The 19,757-nt window shown below is 39.5% G+C and overlaps 1 protein-coding gene across 1 annotated transcript; it reads left to right on the top strand.

Moving 5' to 3' along the window:
- Window positions 1-436: 436 nt before the first annotated feature.
- txndc11 (thioredoxin domain containing 11) lies at window positions 437-16,899 on the top strand. Its single transcript, XM_034688115.1, is given in 14 exon segments — window positions 437-767; window positions 3,285-3,381; window positions 3,542-3,661; window positions 4,751-4,848; window positions 6,567-6,696; window positions 6,785-6,878; window positions 7,781-7,893; window positions 8,030-8,233; window positions 9,843-10,542; window positions 13,624-13,781; window positions 13,954-14,066; window positions 14,170-14,250; window positions 15,828-16,338; window positions 16,340-16,899. Coding segments are annotated over 14 exon segments (2,640 nt in total). The 5' UTR covers window positions 437-642; the 3' UTR covers window positions 16,436-16,899.
- The last annotated feature ends 2,858 nt before the right edge of the window (window positions 16,900-19,757 follow it).

Here is a 19,757-nt window from a genome sequence, read left to right as displayed (position 1 = left end):
GAATTCTGACTTTTATCTCAGAATTCTGACTTTTTTCTCAGAATTATATTAATAAAAAAATGAATTTGACCTTAATTTATTTTATTTTTTTCAGGGGCCCTTATTCTCTTCCTTATTTCTGTTCATTTGTTTCTCCAGATAAAGTTGGTTTCATTTCTCTGAACGAGCTCCCTCTAGTGTTCAACTAGTGCATCTGCAGCTGTCCTCATACAAAGGCAGGGACTGACTCACAAAAACACTCCAGAAAGAAAACGAACAAATAACTCCAAACACTTTCATTTTAAACTGATAAGAACATGTCAATTAATTTAACTGATTAATTTTCATTTTAATGTAAGTTTATAAAAACACTAATCCCAGGTTGTAGGTTTGTTCTCGTGCTGACATCAAAAGTATAAGAACCGTGTAACCCTCTGACAGCACGTGAACGCCTCTCCCTCTCACTGATGCGGAAGTGAAAAGTGTACGTGGGGAAGAAAGGTTGGTCTGACCGCGTTTACACACCAACAGCACCGATGTCCAATCCAGGTTAGCTCCGTCCCAGTGTCGAACCACTCTTCCTCCCCGCCCCTCCAGGCAGATGGAAGCGCTGAGCCGCCGCCGGGCCGTATAAATGGAACCGGGAGCCGCCGACAGCCTGTAATGCTGCGCCGGGCTCGGCGGTCTCTCCGGCAGGTGCTGTTTCTGATGGCCCGGAGACCGGGTGTTCTCTGCGGGGCTATCGTGCTCGGCGTCCTGCTCGTACTGGCCGTCAAGTTCACATGCAGGTAAAACAGTCAGAACTGTACACATGCACAGATTCTGTTCATATTATAATGGGAGTTATTGCATGAGTCAGAGAACAATGCTTCTCTGGCATCACAAATTAGCTTTACAGTAATCTTATTATCAGGTCTTCATTATTCTGTGCAGCAGATCTTAAAGTGACGTGTACTATTGGACAAAAGGATTAACTCATACTCTAAACCTCTCAAACAGATTGTATTAACTCCAGTGTCAGGCTTTTATCCATGTGTTGTTTCTGTGAAGACAACAGAATAACAACCACAGATCTGTAGTAAACAACATCATATGTCAGTGTTCTTACCTGTGAATGTTACAGATGATCAGTGGTGGACAGTAACAGAGCAAATGTAAATTTTTTGAGTATCTGTGCTTTACTTGAGTCTTATTTTTGGGGAACTTATTACTTTTACTTCACTACATTCAGAAGACAATCATTGTACTTTTGACTCCACTACATTTCTATCAGTGCTCTACTTACTCACTACTTTTGCTTTGAAGTCAGCTCATGAATTTCCTTCTCTTTTCTAAAATCTGATCCCTAAGACAGTAACATGTGTTTGTGTAGTTCTGTTTGTCTCAGTGGTTTAGTCCTACCTGTATATCGTGCGTCTCCAGGGTTGAATGTGGAGCAAACACAGAGCATGTTTCACTCAGATCAGGCAGTTCATGTAGAGGTGGTAATGATGGCTATAATTCTCTACCTGAGCACCCATGGTCATATCTTCAGCGTGTGTTAGAGGTTTTTGAAATGAAGAAGGATACGTATCATTTGAAATGTTCACCCTGTTTCCCACTCTGCCCAAACATACAAACATCCACAGTCCAACCTGAGAGAGTGTGTTGAGCTATGTGACATTTGTTTCATTCCAGATGAACATTTCAATCTAAGTTTCTGTTTTTATTCCATGGTATAGTTTTTAAAGATTTCAAGTAATGGTTTCTAAATAAACATAATGTAACAGAATGTACTCCTATGTATTCTTGACAGCACTTATGCTTTGTGAAAATACAACATTATGAGATATTTTGAGTACTTTGAATACTTAAGTATTTTTAAAAGCAAGTACTCCAGGACTTTAACTCAAGTTATAATGTGACAGAACAACTTTCACTTGTATTGGAGTAATATTTGACCAGGAGGATCTATACTTTGACTTAAGTAATGAAGACGTGTATTTTGTCCACCACAGGTTAACATTAATCCCTGAAGCAAACAGCTGGTTTCCAGACACGTCCTCCTTGCTGCTCTGTGGTGGTTAAAGAAATATTGACACTGGATAAAAGTTTCCACATTGACACCACTGTAAGAAAAAAAAAAAAAAAGTCATCAGTCAAAATGTCATGTCAATCTTAAAATTCAGAGCAACACTTATAAGGAGATGTTTTTCTAGAACTGAATGCTGAAACAAAAGTTTGAAGTTTTTATTTGATTTTTGATTCATACATTCATTTATATGCCTGAGTCCAGGGTCAGATCACATAGCAGGTCTATTCATTTTTATGGACCAGAAGAAGGAATAAAAATCAAATAAACACTAATTAAAGAGACTATCTTCTTCAGAATGAGCAAGCTTTAAACACATCAAACTTAAACAGACACTCAGTGTTTGCTCTTCTGGACGTTACAGTATTTCAGGGTTTTGATGAGGAATTTCATGAAACAATAACTCTCTCAGGTCATTGTAGTTTGTACAGTGAAAAAGGAAATGGGACTCAGCTTCCACTTCATCCACAACTCACAAAGCCTGATTCTCCTGGAATATTTTCATATCGACTGACCTCAGTGACAAGAGGAACAATACCAGATCCTAGCGGTGCAACAATGGATGTTTGATTTCTAGATAAACAAGATGTGACGTAGAATTCGGGGAAGAAATTTGTTTGATTTGCATATGTGTTTTTAGATCATGTCACATTTTTGTTGTACAGACCCTGGAATGGAAATCACTAATGATGACAATATCATTTATCATTGTGTTAAACCAGCTGGAGTCTCCAACATGTTTTAAAGCTCATCTTAAAAGAATAATTATACATATTTTTAATAGAAACAGAAAAAAAGTTGCTTTCATTCCAAGTTCCAAGAGCCATACATGATCAGATACTTCTTGGTTTTCTCTCAGCATAAGTCCAAAACACACGTACAACAATAAAAAGACCTACAACTGAGAAAAACAGAAAAATTCTCCAAAACATATCACAACTTCTTATTTTCACAGCTGTTGTTGATTAACTTTCTTTGTGCACTTCATAATCAAAGTGTTTGAGCCTTTGAGAACACAGAGTTACCTCCAACGATCCTGCAAGAGGAAAGTTACGCCCGCTGAAGATTGAGATTTGAGGCAAATTGCAGACAAGTGATCTCGGTCACACCCTGGCTCTTCCCTCCTGCAGCTTTTCTCCTCCTGAGAGTCCCAAGTGTCAAGTGTGATGCAGGAAATATAAAATTGATGTGCTATGATTTGTGTTGATTTCACTGAATTCTTCTCGCTCTGCAGCCGTGCTAAGAATGTGGTGGCAGCAGCTCGGCCTCCTGTGCGGTTCTTCTCTGCCGAGGCCCCAGTAGTGGACCTTTACTTGGGTCAGCTGGACCAGGTAAGATTCAGACACACAGACACGATGCTAAACATTTGGTTCTTCGAAGATCTGCATGCTTCAAACTAGTCCTGGTGCCTGGTTGTGATGATCTTAAAATGATGCTAAATACACACTCAGGTAGCAGGGCTGAGTCTCAACTTGTAACATTTCTCTGCAGGTGGAGCGTCTCAGGAGTGTGGCAGAGGTGTCTCTTATCTTTTTCTATGCACCCTGGTGTGCTCACTCTATGGCTGCCAGGCAGGAGGTGCAGCAGGTAGCTAAGAAGCTGGCCAAACAGGTACAGTACACCTGTGTAAATGACAAACACACTGGATTGTTTGAATGCCAAACACTAAGCTTTGCTGACGAGCCATCACATGATCGTGGGCAAATTTGAAGCCGTGAAGAGATACTGAGTAAATATTGAGGTTGAAAGGAACTGTTGAAGTCATGGAAAAAATAAATCAACCTTTTAAAATGAACCGCAGAGTTTTAATAGGAATTTGTCTTGTTGTTGAAAAACAGGATGTGGTTATGTTCCCAGACTGAGCATAGTTCTGCAGGGATTAGCGGTGCATGCTTTGGCGAGCTCAGTGGCTGTAATATCAACAGATGATTGTGATCCTGTAAAACCAAACTACAACTTCATAAACCTAACCGAGTTCTTGGCACATTAAACTTAACAAATAGTGACCTTTACATAAAACAAGTTTAGCCCAGCACGTTTAGTTGTACATATTTTCCTGTCAGATGTTTTGGAGATTATCAGAATCAGAATCAGAAATACTTTATTTATCCCTGGGGGAAATTCAGTTGCTACAGAATGCTCTTAATTCCTGTCAAAACATTAATAGAAAGAAGGAATAACATAAGATATAAATAAAATAATATAAATTGGATTAATAATAAGTATATACAGAAACACATTAAGATATCATAAGCTGTTAAGTGGAGGAAACAGCTGTTTTTGTTGTCTAATACAATAAAAACAGTCTCTGTTTGAGGTTAAAACTCTGTGTGGTCTCTCCAGGTTTAACTGAGGATAACCTGGGCAAAGATAAGGTTAATAAACAACTTTGTAGGTCACGGTTTTACTTGTCTAAAAAAAGTGAAGAGACAACCCCCTTCAGCCTACAAGAACACACACTCTGGGCTCAGAACACACTGTTGGTCTCCCCACCTCCGGGCAGAGCACCATGTTTTCAGGGAGCCCTGGTTGGAGGTAGTGTGTTTGATTGATTTTGGGGGTTGTTTGGAATGAAACTGAAACTGTACAAGTCTTATCTCTCTCATTTGCTTAGAATCACACTACACACTAATCCTGTCTGTGCTCCCCAAACTGCTTTGTTTGTTACACTCTGTTTCTCTCTCTCTCTCTCACAAACAGGTGCAGTTTTTGGCCGTTAACTGTTGGTGGAGTCTGGGGAAATGCAGGAAGCAGAACCGTTTCTACCAGTACCCCATCATCCATCTGTTTTATAGAAGGTGAGATAATAATAATAAAGAAAAAACACGAATAATAATAACTTTTATTTAGAAAGCACCTTCAAGAACAAAATTTATAAAGTGCTTTGACAAAGCATGGCAGGATTCAGATGAAGGAATAAAAATTTCACAGAGAGAGAGGAGTGTAGAAATTCTTACAATGCAAAACAGAAAATAACAGAATAAAGTGATGAAACTGTAGACCATTAAATCATTGCTGTAGAGGTTTTTAAAAACTAAATAAAGACATTAATAGAAGCATTAAATTAAAATAAAAAGACTTTAAGAAGACGATGACATCACATCAGAGAAAAAAAAAGAGGATAGATTAAGAACATTCAAATAATAAAATAATGGGGTGGCCTAGCGGTCTAAGCACCCCACGAATAGAGGCTTCAGTCCTCGTTGCAGAGGTTGCCGGTTCAATTCTCGGCCGGTCGACCTTTTCCTGCATGTCTTCCAACACTCTCCACTCCCCACATTTCCTGTCTCTCTTCAGCTGTCCTGTCATTAAAGGCAAAAATGCCCCAAAAACATAACTTAAAAAAAAATTAAAAAAATAAAAATAATAAATGAAAAAGGAAATAATAAATAGTTAAATAATACATTCAAATTAATTAGTTAAATAAAAAATAAAAACAAAGAAGCTGTCAAAAATGTGAGGTCACATAAAAGCAAGTCTGTAAAAGTGAGTCTTCAGAAGGGATTTAAAAGATGTATTGACTCTGCAAGCCTTATCTCCTCAGGGATCAAGAGCACTTGTCCTTCATTATGTTTTTTTTTGTTATTGTTGACTAACAGTTGACTAACAGTGGTGTTGAAAATGTGACAGAAAAACTTTAAAAAAAATTTTATTTGGGGTCATTTGTTTTCTTGAAACCACCCACAGCTGGGGCCTCCTGTTAGTCTCTAGTTTGATGGTGCTGACCCCTACATTCAGCTTAACTCAGTTCACTTTATTGTCTCGTTTATCCCCTCAGCTCTGTATGACAAGCATAAAAAATTTAGTTTTTATTTAAGTAAGAATGTGAGTAAACTATGTATGTTAATCATCTTTTAGAACACAGTTAGTGCTGAAGGATACAGAGACAGAAACATATATACAGCATAAACAGTGTATTTATGTTGTGTTTATATGTTGTGTTTATTTTCCCGGGGGAAAGGAATAGAAATGCTAAATGTAAACCCTTTGATAAGCAGACATTATTCTGATCATTAATTGTGTTTATGGAGGTACTTACAGTAAAACTGGAATAATTTTCTGTTTCTAAATGTCACATCCCTCGGGACAACCATTAATTTCAGTACTGGTTTCGTTTATAATTTACCGTCCTGGCTGAGCTTCATTTGTAAACTGAAGAAAAAGATACTGGTGATGTCTGACAACACCTCAGAATCCAGCACTGTTCAATTTTTAATGATGTAAAAGGTGGAAGAAGCAGGGAAAGTCTCATAAGAGAAGCTGGAACCTCTAAATCTTAGTTTATATCAAAACTCTGTATCCTCTAATGTAAGGTACAGTGTCACTGTTTTCATAAGTGGCTGTGGGGAAATATATGAAGTCATCAAATGTGGTTTTCTGAAGTCTCATGAAGATGAGGATCCATTCTCTAAATGATACCACACCAGTCTTCAGGTTTATGATGAAGCTTTTAGAGTAGGATTTCATCAAATGTATCCATTATTGATGTATTCTTTGTAATTGTGTGCTGCTGCAGGTTTGGGCCCATTGAGTACAAAGGTCCATTCGTGGCTCCATATGTGGAAAACTTCATCCTCCGAGTCATCACACCGCTCACTTACCTCCCATCTAGAGCCACGCTCGAGGAGTTCCTCTCCTACCACGAGGTAAAGCGTTGCTGATCGGTTGTGTCTTTTGCACAGCTGTTCTTTGAATTTTATTTTCTCATTTTCTGTGTCTCTCTTGTATTTGTAGTCTCGAGTGGTGGGGTTCTTTCAGTTTAACTCCTCTCCTCAGCCGCCAGGATACGTCACATTTCTGTCCTCCGCCCTGCAGGCCCTGAAGAGAGGTGAGGAATGATCAGGATTCACTGAAGCCAAGTCATTCAAGTTTCAGTTTGTCCAATCAAATTTCAGAAATGCTTTATTTCTCCTGGGGGGAAATTCCATCATTAAAGTTGCTCCTATACACAATAATTAAGAATATCAAATAGTATTAATAGAAGAAGTAATAAATAAGTGATGAATGAGCTTGAGATGGAGATTTTGTTGGAGCCAGATTCTAATTTTTTTAATTAAGAAAGGAAACGTGAAAATAATACTTGAGTTTGATTATATTTTTAATTACTAAATACTAATATAGAATTAGAGAAATGTGTCTAATTGCCTTCGTTTTTTAATCAAGGTGAATGAAGCTCAACTGAAAGTTATCTGATAGTGACGTCTGTGCTCCTAGATTGAGTCCTGAGCGCACTGATATGTGCCCTTTAAATGGAGTTATTTTGTTTGAGTCATAGATGACAGAAAGTAACCGTGTTCTGATCACATTGCAGATAAACCAGATTAAATCTTATGTTCGATTGTTTTCATTTTCCTATAGATTATGTTTCAGTTCTTTCAGCCAATATCTCCATGCATGAGCAATGTGTGTCTAACATGAGTCTGGTCCTGCTGGAGGTTTCTGCCTGTTAAAGGAAGTTTGTCCTTGCCACTGTAACTTGCTAAATGCTGGGTCTTTGTTAATATAGAACATAGAGTCCGGTCTAGACCTGCTCTGTTTTTAAAGCGTCTTCAGATAACATTTGTTGGGAATTGGCGCTACATAAATCAGCCTCTATTGATGTACTATGAAGGTTAAAAAGGGGTTAATATCTCTGCAGAATGTGCAGTCGTGTATAGTGTCTTTAAATACATCGAGTAAAGACAGAAACGTTTCAGCCTTCAGCTCTGACTCTCTCCATCTTTGGTGCAGATTTCCGTGGTGCTATACGTTTTGGGGTCGTGACCAACAAACAGGTTGCGGAGGCCATTTCACTTAAAGAGGATGAGACGGTTTATCTTTACAGAAGATTAAACTCCTCTTTGGTAAGTCAGTTTGCATGACATTGACACATCTTGCATACATTCCTTGTTTACTGGAGTACTTTATTTTAGGCTTTTTTATAATGCAGAAACAAAACTTTTTTTGTGTGTGTATGTGTTGTATGTTTTCTTTCATTAGATTTTCCCACGAAGGGAACGTAACTTCACATCAGAGGCCATCTGTAGCTGGGTGTTCGAACACCGTGAGACCGTCCTCCACTGGCTGCAGCCTCCGGGAACAAAGTCCCGCATCTTGCAGCAGGAGCTCAGCAAAGGTCCGGCACTGCTGCTGTTCCTGCCACACAATCCTCTCGCCGTACAGCCTAGTCCAATTCTACAGCAGGTGAGGCACTTCCACAACTTCCTTGTAGAGATTTCAATCAGGAGAGACACAATTTGAATATTAAATGTTATTTATTACAACTGAATGAATAATGAAACTTGACAAAAATCTTTAGCCTAAGAACTCCATGGGGATAATTTTGTGAGCGTAGGATGTGTGAATTTGGCAGCAGAAGAAATCTCCCTAGAGTCCAGACTCTGGTGGTGGTGGTTGATGAATTCTAGGAATTGAAGACTTTGCAGAGACCAGGTGGAGATGGGGAGGTGGAGGGGTGCGCTGAATCAATGCAAGAAGGAACTAGCTTGAGAGAGAGACGCATTTAAAAAGACAGCAGATAGTTGATAGGCTGGTGATAAGGGCCTCCATCTGAGCTATTGGATGACAGCCACCGCTGATTAACCAATGACAGCTCTGGAGCATGCAGCTGGGCTATTGAACGAGGGAGAGGAGAGTTAAACCACTGCTGTGATTGCTTTATAGTCTGAACTTTTGCAAGAGCTACATTAGTTTGACCAGAGACCGTGACATCTTTCTTAGTTGTCCTAACGTTAGTGGGATTCACTGACTGTGCTTAAATCTCTCCTGCCCTAACCAGATAACAAACTGGTTACTGTGTTTCTCACCCAAGGTGTGCCACAGGGCTCAGTTTTAAGTCCCCAACTGTTTCCTGTTAACATGCTTCTTGTGTTGGAATTATTAACAAACATAATATTAATTGATCAAATATTATAAAAAAAACAAATATAAACATTTTTTATCTACTCAGACCTTTTGAAACAGGGCTTAAAACATACATTTTTACATTTGCGGGTGCTAGCTCTGCTAGTGTTAGCCATGTTTCATAAATTGTGCTCAATTTTGACTGTTTTCTGGGTCTTTTCTGACCTTTCGGCTAGTTGTTAAGTCAGAATTAAAATTTCCATTTAAAAGACTACAAAGTTGGTCACTTTAAAACATCCCTGCTCAATATATATTTAAAATAGAGAACATAGAATTTTGGCCATTCCATCCAGGTTACTATATAAAACTTTGTAGCCTGACAACAAGCCTGTCTCTAAAATTCTGGGAGTCTTATTTGACAGCAGCTTCGGTTTTATGCTCAAGATAAGAAAGGAAAGCTACACATTCCTTTCTTTATATCTTAATGAAAAATGCAGAGTGAGATCTGCTCTGTCATCTGCTGTTCTTTCTGTGCTGCAATCAAGATATCGATGTTACCTGCTTGTAAAACCAACTGTTCATAATCGTTCATCCCTTCTGCAGATCACTAAATGCTCCTTAGGTTTGTATTTCCACTTTTTATCCTTACACCGAGACGTCTGTTTATCCATTAATTATGACTGGTCCTTGTATTTTTGTCTCCAGTCTCTTTGTTAGACAGGATGCTGAACGTCAGCTGTGGGTTAGATAGTATTTCATATTTTAGCTCTTATGCATAATTTAGTGGACTTTGCTGTGCTAGTCAATGACAAACAACAAACAACAAAAGACTTAAGTAACACATTGAAATGTCTCAAGTTCTAATGATTGTAGTTGGTTCAAAATGCTGCAAAAGAATAAACAATTGTATTGTTTTTACAGTGATATCTTTCTTTCCCTTCTCTTCCAGGTTGCAGACATCGCTGTGCGCTATCATTCCTGTGACCACAATAACCACTCCAACTTGGACAAAAGTTTCACCTCCCACTCGCCATGCTGCCAGTCAGTTCTTCTGTCCGAGTCCAGCTCCAGTGTTTGCGAGGTGTGCCTCAGCCTGTCACAGCTGAGCCTGACCAGCTCCTCTGCGCGCTGCTCCTTCCCCTTAATGGCTCAGGAAGGAGATTTGTTGCAGCCTTATCTCAGACACTGCTGCCTGCACCAACTACCTTCCCCCTTATCCATCAAAGACTCCCTTCCTTGCATCAACTTTTTAGACAGCTACAGCCCGTTCAGTCGCTACAGTGCCTGCTGCAGAACAGTAGAACCTCAACTCAACAACGAATCACAAGCCAAAGAGGAGCCAGACGTTCAAAGAGTTCCCCTCATGCCTCATTCCACGTCCGTCCCTCTGCAGGAAGGAGACGGCATCACAGGGCTCTGGTGTCAGACAAACAGGACGCTCAGGTTTTATGTTCTGGATGTCGCTCTGAACTGGCCTCTGGCGGTGAGGCTTGGAGCAACACGCAACAGAAGTGCTTCTCTTCATCAGGGGACTGGTGCACAGGGCGGCAGGAGCAGTGATGGGTCGTTTGCAGCTATTGTGAACCTGAAGGATGAGGCTCATTATGTTCTCCATCGTAGGCCAGAAGACACTCTGACTGAATCTCTGGGTAAGACTCGGGCTCTGTTTCATCCATATGTGGCCTCCACTTAGAGGTTGATGATTTTAAGTATCAGTCATTACGTCAGACTCACCTTTCTGTCATTTTCATTTTAGCCTTAATCTGCACAGAGCTGCAGAAGCAAAAGCAAAGATACAGAACCAGTGAAAAAAACACCGAATAAATCAGCTTTTAAGTGACACTCATTTATTGCAGAAAGCTGATTGGATGACATGAACCTGCTTAAAAGAGAGGTTGTGTCCTCGTCAAAAATCCAGAGTTAAGCAGACAGCCACAATTACCTTATCTTGTTCTGCACATGATACAACTCTGAGTACAACGTCTTGTAAAACACACTTCATGACCAAAGATAGAAGTTTTGCATTCTGTCAACTTGAGGGGATTTGCAAATGAGGCTTAGTCTCTCAGTGATTTGCATTCTGTATCTGACAGATGTTTTTCAGAAAACTGACACCACTCAGAGCAGAGCGATGATTTCTTCAAAGGATGTTGTGTCCTGGGAACAATTCAATCGATAAGCATCATAAGAACAATCACTCCCTTTTTATTATGGACATTTAGAATTGTACTGCTTCAATGTGGCCCTTTCAGACTTTAAAATATGAGACTTTTATTTCAAATGAATTTTTTATTTTGTCATGTCAACTAACAGAAAAAGATGCTCAAAACAAACTGACTACTGGGGCTCTTTAAAAGTGGATCCTACTAGGGATGTCAACAATTAATTGAGTATGGATTCATCTCTATCGATTGGTCTCATATTTGGTTCAGCTATCAGGGAGGTGTTTTAAAGTTTAAAGCATGTTTCGATGTGAATCAGCTGACTGAAGGTGTTGTGCACAGCGGAGACGCTCAGCTGGGGGCCGCAGCTGAGTGACAGGTCTCCACGAGCGCTTAATTTCTCCGCCACCGGTCTGATTATGACCAGGTTGTGCTCCCAGCTGACACCTGACCGCGTTCACATGCTTATTTTTCTCAATCAGAACGAGTAGACAGAAAACTGGACACTGTGAGTCTAAAATATGATTCTGTTCAGTTCCCTTGTTGAAGTCTGAGCCTTCACTTTATGACTGTAAGTCTGCAGAGATTATGAGCCTGCTCCACATGTTGATATTCAGTGTGTTTAACTTTTTGAACACCTCAATCTGATCCGTAGCTATTCAATACCGTCAGTTATATACATTGTGTCCGGGAAAAAACACATTTGGCATTGTTTTTGACATGGAAAATGTTTCCTTTTTTTTTATGATTAATCAATAATTGATGGTTAACATTTCCAAAGATCGATCATGGAAAAAAATTGAAATTTGCATCCCTAGATCCTACACATGGTCAAACAAATCGGCTATCTTAATCCTCAGCCTGCCCCACACTTCAATGAAAGTGCACCCTAGTTTCCCCGTATACTTTACAGTCATCAGGGTTCCCACGCGTCCTGGAAAACCTGGAAAACCTGGAAAACCTGGAAAATAGTTGACCAGTTTTTCAGTACTGGAAAACACCTGGAAAATGGGAGAAAAAGTAAAATGTCCTGGAAAATCACAGATTGTCCTGGAAAATTATTATTATTATTATTATTTTTATTATTATTCCAACATGACTGCATGCGACCTGGCACGATTAAAAAAACACATCCTCATTAATTGAAAGCTGAGTGTACACTGCTAGAAAAGACCGGTCCGGCTTTTCTCCCTCACTTGGTCATAATCATGCATTCACAGAAAACGGGGGTAGGCTATATTGTCTCTTTTATGGTAAATGAACCTTGTGGAGTGACATTTGATTCAAAGAGTCCTATAATAAAGTTAAAGAGTGACCAGTGGAGTCCGGCAGAGAGCTTGGGGGTCTGTGCCTCACAACTTTCCCTGCAGGCTGAGAGCCCAATTACCGTATTGCAGCTAGTAGGAGTGCAAATTCCCGATAGTTAAAAAAAAAACGGAACAAAAAGAGTGACACAGAAACTTCAAGTTGTAGACACTTGGTTGCACTAATAAAGTGCTTTACATCTGTGGTTGCATTATTCTATAATCAATTTGCCATCATTTTTAAGCATGTAAGAGATGATTTCATGGATAGCCATAGACTGCAAGTCTTTCATTGTAGACTTCCACTGAGAGGAACATATTAGACTATTTAGGAACTAAATTAGGAACTCAATTTAGACTGTCATACCAGCTTGATCATCACTGAAAATGTCCTGGAAAATGATCTCTGGAAAAAAGTGGGAACCCTGACTCATGCTTTATCTAGTAAACTTGGTATTTTAAACTTTCTGTCACTGTATTTTATGTATTGTTTCTCTCCTCTCTTCTTTACTCCCAACCCTGTGACCTGATCAAACTAATCAAAAAGTCAAGATCCAGGCAAAATACTGTTTCTTTTGAGTCTACTAAACAGTCCCGGTGTCCTCATGTTGCTTTCTGTCCTTTCCATTCCGACATTTCCTGGAAACCTTTCACCTTCCTGGTGCCCACTCATCCTCTCATTATGTTTATCCACAAGCTGGTACACTGCAAACCAAATTGCCCTCTGGGATTAATAAAGTTCTCTGAATCTGAATCTGAAGTTAAAGCAGAACAGTAAATGGTAGAATATTCTAAATAGTGACACACATGTTTCCAAACTGAAAAGCATGTCCTTTCACAAAAATAAAAAAGAATACATGTCTAACCGTCAAATAGAAAAACATTATATTGGTAAGACACCAAGAGTCTCATTAGAGACAGAAATGCAGAGTTCCAGTGAAACACTGCAGCCCTCACATTACTCACATGCTATAAATCCTTCAGGTAAAGGTCCTGGATGTTCCCTTGTTTGTTTGATATGCTGCACACATTCACTGACACACAAACACAACTTGTTTGTAATGCCTATCTGGCTTTTTCCAGCACTTGTGTAAACATATCGGTGTTCTCAACTACTTACAAGAAGACCCTCAGAGAGGTCACTGTTGTTATTTTTGTTGTCATTGACAGATAAGAGTATTTGTCTTGGTTGAGGTTTGTGTTGTATGATCTTAACGGCGGTTCTTTGTTTTTTGGTTGTGTGTGTGCATGTGTCGTATTAAAGAGGCCTTCATCAGGAACTTCAGTGCACCTTACAGCCTGCTGCAGAGACATCTGGTGGGAGAAGACGAAGAGCAGCACCAGAAGCAAACAAGCAGACCCCTCCTCATCACAGAACTGACCACTTCCTCCTTCCTGCCCTCCGTCATGGACCTCCAAAAGGTGAGGAAAAGATTTTAGACTCTAGGAAGGGACAGTGTATGGTGAGTGAGCGGGTTGTTAAAGCAGATTAGAACCCAGACAGAGTGAGCAGGACTCTGAGCTCTGTTATATTCTTACAGTTTGGTTCATGTTCTGGAAGATTATCTGAAGTAACCTCTGTATTATCCTGCAGGATGTTCTGCTGTTCTACTACACTCAGTGGTGTGGTTTCTGCTCTTCTCTCAACCACATCATCATCCAGCTGGCCAGATTACTGCAGGGAAACAGCAGCATCACTGTGGCCAGGTACAGCAGCTTCTACGTGTTGGTGACTGAGGCGGTGTTATGTGTTTTTATGTCAACCTTTTTTTCATGATAACAAAATAACACTCCCACGTTTTGCTTGCAGGGTGAATGTTGCACGTAATGATCTACCGTGGGAGTTCATGGTGGATCACGTTCCCTCCATTCTCCTCTTTCCCAAGTACAGGTAAGAATGACACCTTATACATTTTCATTTTGCACTAACAGCAGGACCTTTACTTAGCAATGACAATAATTCTCTTGAGACCTGAAACTGGTAAAATAATAAGCTTTGTGATCTTCAGAGGGAAGTAGATTTTCTGTATAAGCAAACAAAATAAGGTGCCTTGTTCACTGGCAGCACCTATTTTCTATTTTCTATTCAAACCAAGTGTACTCGGTGCAAAAACGTCCTCAGTGTGAGTTGATTTTTGTTGCAGCGCTCTCAGTTGAAAACAGTTTAACTTTTGGGATCATTGCCGCTCTCATTGATGTCACTTCTTGATCACCGACCAATCAAAATCAAGTAGGGGCGAGACTTCTGGAATAAACTTTGTCAACAAAAAAGGCGGAGGTCCGTATGGAGGAGAAAGTTATCACACTTGTTTTTTCAAGGTACAATTAATATCTAAAGCTGCTGCTAATGCTATGACATGATATCTATACATTTTTATACTTTCTTGTTTAATGCCATTGAATGAAAGCAACCTAACGGTCACTACTTGTGGAAACAGAAGTGCTATGAAACCAAGCAACAGTAAACGCCGGGGAGAATTGAGGTCATCAGCGCCCCTAGCACAAAAACACGCCTAACTGGACATGGCCCCTGAGACACATTTATTTCACAGTATTCTAATTAAATTTTACTCCGTGTTCCAAATTATTATGCAAGTTGCATTTTTGTGAATATTTTAAAAACTATGTCAACAGTTATTTTCAAATTTGTCAAGAAGTCAGATAGTGAATATATTTCTTCAACTGTGTGTTAAAATGTTGCTTTTCAAAGTACGTCGGCTGTATTTTTAAATAAATGCAGAATCTGCAGAAATGAGTGTGCCAAATTATAATGAAAGTTGGTGATAAGAGCATATAACTTGAACTGGCCTGCCTGCTCACCCGATCTCAACCCGACTGAGAACTTGTGGTCAATAATAAAGGAGATAATTTACAGTAATGGCAAGAAATACATCCCAAAAGAGCCTCTTTGGAAAGCCATACAAGGTGCAGCACACAGAGTCAGCAGAGAAGTCATCAGAAACCTCACTAAATCAGTTTACCAGTGACCTCTGACCCTCACTGAAAGAAAAGGAGGTTATATTGGACATTTGAGAAACACTTAAGATTTGAAATGTTTCAAAGACATTAACAGTTTTATTTTGTATACAAATGTAAAGAAAACTGTTGTTTTTGTTGAAGTTTGAATGCAGTTGTAGTAAATGTTATTATTTTCAATCAATGGAACATTAAAAATGGTGCCTAGTTTTTAATTTTCAAAAGTTATATGCTCTTATCACCAACTTGCATAATTAGTTGGCACGCCTATTTCTGCAGATTCTGCATGTATCTAAAAATACAGCCGACGCATCATTTTAACCACATAGTTGAAGAAATATATTCACTATCTGACTTCTTGACAAATTTGAAAAAGACTGTTAACATAGTTTTTAAAATATTCACAAAAATGCAACTTGCATAATAATTTGGAACACGTTGTAGAAGACATGTTTTCACTCCCTCCTCTTCTGTCTCTTTGTTTTTTTGAAGGAAACAATTCAGCGTGAAGTTTCCTGACGATCTGCCCATCACTCTTCCAAACCTTCTGCGCTTCCTGCTGCAGCACTCCGGCTCAGTGCAGTACGCAGACAAACCGGTGACCGCTCCCAGTGAAGCCGCGGGTCCTGGAGCGAACGCCGTCCTCCGAGCAGAGTTTCTGGCTCTCCAGCGCGAGGTCCAAGCGCTTCATCACGCTCGCGAACGTCTCTCTCAACAGCTGGCGCAGCTGTGGCGGGAGAACCGCAGACTGACATTTGATGTCCACAGCTTGGAAGCGCAGAACGCAGAGCTGCAGCGGGAGAGGCTGAGCTTAGAGGAGCAGCACCGGGAGAAGAGCCGGCAGCTCGGGGAGGCAGTGAGGCGACTTCAGGAGCTGGCTGAAACCTCTGAAAGCCTGCTGAATGAGAACACTCTGCTCAGGGTCCTGCTGAGGGCGCTGAAGGACAGGACGGAGGCCAGAGAGCAGGAAGAGGTGGAGAGGACAGAGGCAGAACAGAAAAGCAGCCACATGGCCTCATGACATCAAGTCTGCAGGGAATCCTGAGCCTGATGCAGAGAGGAGAGACGGCCAGGGAGGGAAAGGAGAGCTGAACGGTTGAGGGCTGTATCATACCTGAGATGAGGTTAAAATGAGGCCTTTGTAGAACCCACAGCCTTGTCATTGAGGAAGAAGTGACAGCTTCCATCTGTCAGAAGAATTACTGAAACTGCTGCTAAGTATGGAAACAAGTGAGGAAACAACTGAAAGACAACAAAGGAGGCAAAGTAGCAAGGGTAGACATAACACTCTGAAGTGCTGTGATTACAGTGGGCTTATCCACACAGAGGAACACACTAGTACGGGAATTAAGTGCCAACTGTCCAATCCAAACACCTCATTTCTGATGCTGTGCTTGCAAAAAAAAGTAATATCTGTTGAATTGTGAAGACTTAACCTGAGTTAAACGTACTACACAGACCCTGCAGCCAAACTTTCTACTCATCCCCACTGTGCATGACATTAACAAATAAAGGCTGAGTGAAAACACAACTACTACTTACATAATAAATTCAGTATAATGTACATTTCTATTTAGATTTGATCTGATACCAATCCTAGATGATCAACTTTTCCCGGTTTAAAGTGAAGCCAACACTTAGACTCCTTTTCCCTTTGTGGAAGTTTCTTACAGTTCGACCAGCTGCATGAGGAGGAGGACTGGAGTTAGTTTTGAGACATCACATCCTAGAGCAGACTGTTAGCTGCACTGGTGGACGCTTGTTAAGTTAGTTAAGGGGTTGCATTACAGCATATTACGTTCTGCTTCTCTCTCCTTCAGAGTCCATAAATGTTGTAATTTGAAAAGAAAGGAGGATGAGATATTTTTGTATAAAAGGTATCACTTTGTCCACAAGGGGGCACCAAAACCAACACAAACTACAAGTACCTCAGTAGCTGATAACGTGCTCTAACATTACAGTTGATTCATACGAGTTAGATAAAGCTCTTCTGTGTCTTTTCACCTGAAAGCAGTCACAGCACATCCACACAGGTCTTGTCTTATTCTTCCATGTTGCACCAGCATCATGTTGGCGCCATAGACTGTATAAGATATGGACGTAGTATCCGTGACGTCACCCATCTGTTTCTGAAGCGCTGTTTTGAGACCAATTGGTGGTGGCAGCCATAGTGCTGCTGTCAAGCGATTGTGACGTAAAGAGGCGGGCTTTGAGTCTCCTAGCCAACAGCTACAGTGTTCCCGCCTGTCAATCAAGTCAGCTCTGCCTCTCATTGGAAGACAAGTAATCTCAATATATTTGTAATTGCTGCATTAGAAAAAAATTCACCCCCCGTACAAATGAGCTATCCAGACTACACTGGTCTTTTGTACCAGGCTGTAAACATGTTTATTTCTGCTGTAAAGATCTGCTTTTTTGAATTGGTGTGTATGTGGTCACCGGTACTTCTGGACCCAGCCTCAAGCGGATCCTCAATGAACTGCAGTTTTTAGCACTTCCACATTGGACTCATATTTTTAGAACCACATGTTGCTGCTTGGTTGGCGCACTGTATCGACCGTTTCACGTACAAATGAGATCTAACTTTGTACCAAAAACTAAAAGTAGCATTGCACCATCAGATGAAAAACATGGTCGTGTTAAAGTCTCCTCTGTGCTGCAGCTCTTAGTTTAAATCAGAAGTGATGTCCTCATGCTCCAGTTCGTCCCAGCCCTCCTGCTGGATAGGAAGACACTAAAAACAGAATGAATTATGAACTGTTTTCTACACTATATATAAAGAAAGTTTTGAGTTTGCATTCCCAGAGGGGAACAGGAAATGTAAAAAATAAAGACCTTTATGCCACTGAGTTTAATATCAATGCCACTATCTGAAAGGTTGTTATATTCCATCAGGTGAGGTTAGAGGTGCTTTTGATGTTTGTCCCTCAGTCCTTTAACTCCTTTAAGTGACTTCAGGTCAGTGATGTAGAGTTTGGCTGCAGGGGAGAGAGAGGGCCACTAATGAAGCAGAGGCTGATTAAAGACGAGGCACTTTTCTGAAGAGCACTTGAACTGATCAGAATGATTTTCTTTTGTTTTTTCAAAGGGGTTTAATTCTTTTGTCGACTGTTCTTACAGGAATCATTGAGTCACTAAAATATTATTTCTTTGTTACTATTCAGGTATTAAGAATGAGATGCTGCAATTGTTTACATGTGAAATATTGCACCTGTTTTTACTGATTAAAACTCTTTCATTTAATTCTTCTCCTGAGTGACCCTGAGCTTGATGTCTGGAGTGGATTGGACCTTGTTTGAAAAATCTGTTTGATGTGTTTTCTCAAATTTCAGCTTCTACTTTGAGCATGTCTACAAAAAATAATATGATCATCTGTATTTATATAGCACTTTTCAAAACAGGGTTACAAAGTGAAGAAAGAAACTAAAAGACAAATGTGAGCAAGACAAATACAAGTAAATAAAATAATGTGGGAAGAATAAAAACAACAAAAGATTAAAGCAATAAAAAAAAACGTGAGGAAGACAGTGACTAAAAGTTTAAGAAAAAGCTGGAGGGAGTTAACAGAAAAAAGAAATGACAGAGATAGAAAGGAAGATAAAAAGGTTATGACCACCAACAAATAAAAGGAAATAAAACAATGTTGGAGGAATAAAATTAGCAAAGGATGAAAGATAAAAACAACCAGAAGATCAGAAATATTGAAATATAAAATTATAAAATCCTGCCAATCTATCTATCAGACTTTATTTGTGAAGCACTTTTCATACAATGTTATTGTCACATTTTTTATTTATTTATTTAACCTTAATTTAACCAGGTAAGTCATTAAGAACAAATTCGTATTGACAGCGATGATCTTGCAAAAGGCACAGCCTGCGCTATAAGTAAAAATAATAACAGGAGTAATAAAGTAGAATAAATTAAAAATAAAAAAAACAAAAGAAATAATCCACAATAAATTAAAAAGACGAGAAATAAAAATGTAATACAAATTAAATTTAAAAATTGAGTGAATAAGTAATATATATGTTTCTATGATCATTTGAAATAAGACAGTATATACTTAAAATTTGACTAAAATTTGAAATAGATAAAAATCATTTAAGAAAGATGGAATACGACTTAAATAAGTTGAAAGCAAGACAAAAAAAGTTTTGAGTTTTCTTTTATGATACTGCCTGAAAAAGAATGAAAACATCTGGACCAAAACACACACTCAAGTGACATCCCCTTGTAAAAAGCACATCAATAAAAATGTGTTTCAATAAAGAGATTTAAAAGAGGATACAGAAGGTACCAATCTGATCTCAAGGAGCTCTGATAGAAAAGGCAGGCTCACCCTTGGTCCTCAACCTGGACTGTCAGACGGCAATATCCAAATGATAAAAGTGAAAATGCATGAAACAGAGCTTTCTGTAT

This window comes from Notolabrus celidotus, chromosome 7 (genome assembly GCF_009762535.1).
Source record: "Notolabrus celidotus isolate fNotCel1 chromosome 7, fNotCel1.pri, whole genome shotgun sequence".
Classification (NCBI taxonomy): Eukaryota; Metazoa; Chordata; class Actinopteri; order Labriformes; family Labridae; genus Notolabrus; species Notolabrus celidotus.
Note: the sequence above shows the minus strand (reverse complement) of the source record. Positions and strands in the feature narration are given on the sequence as shown.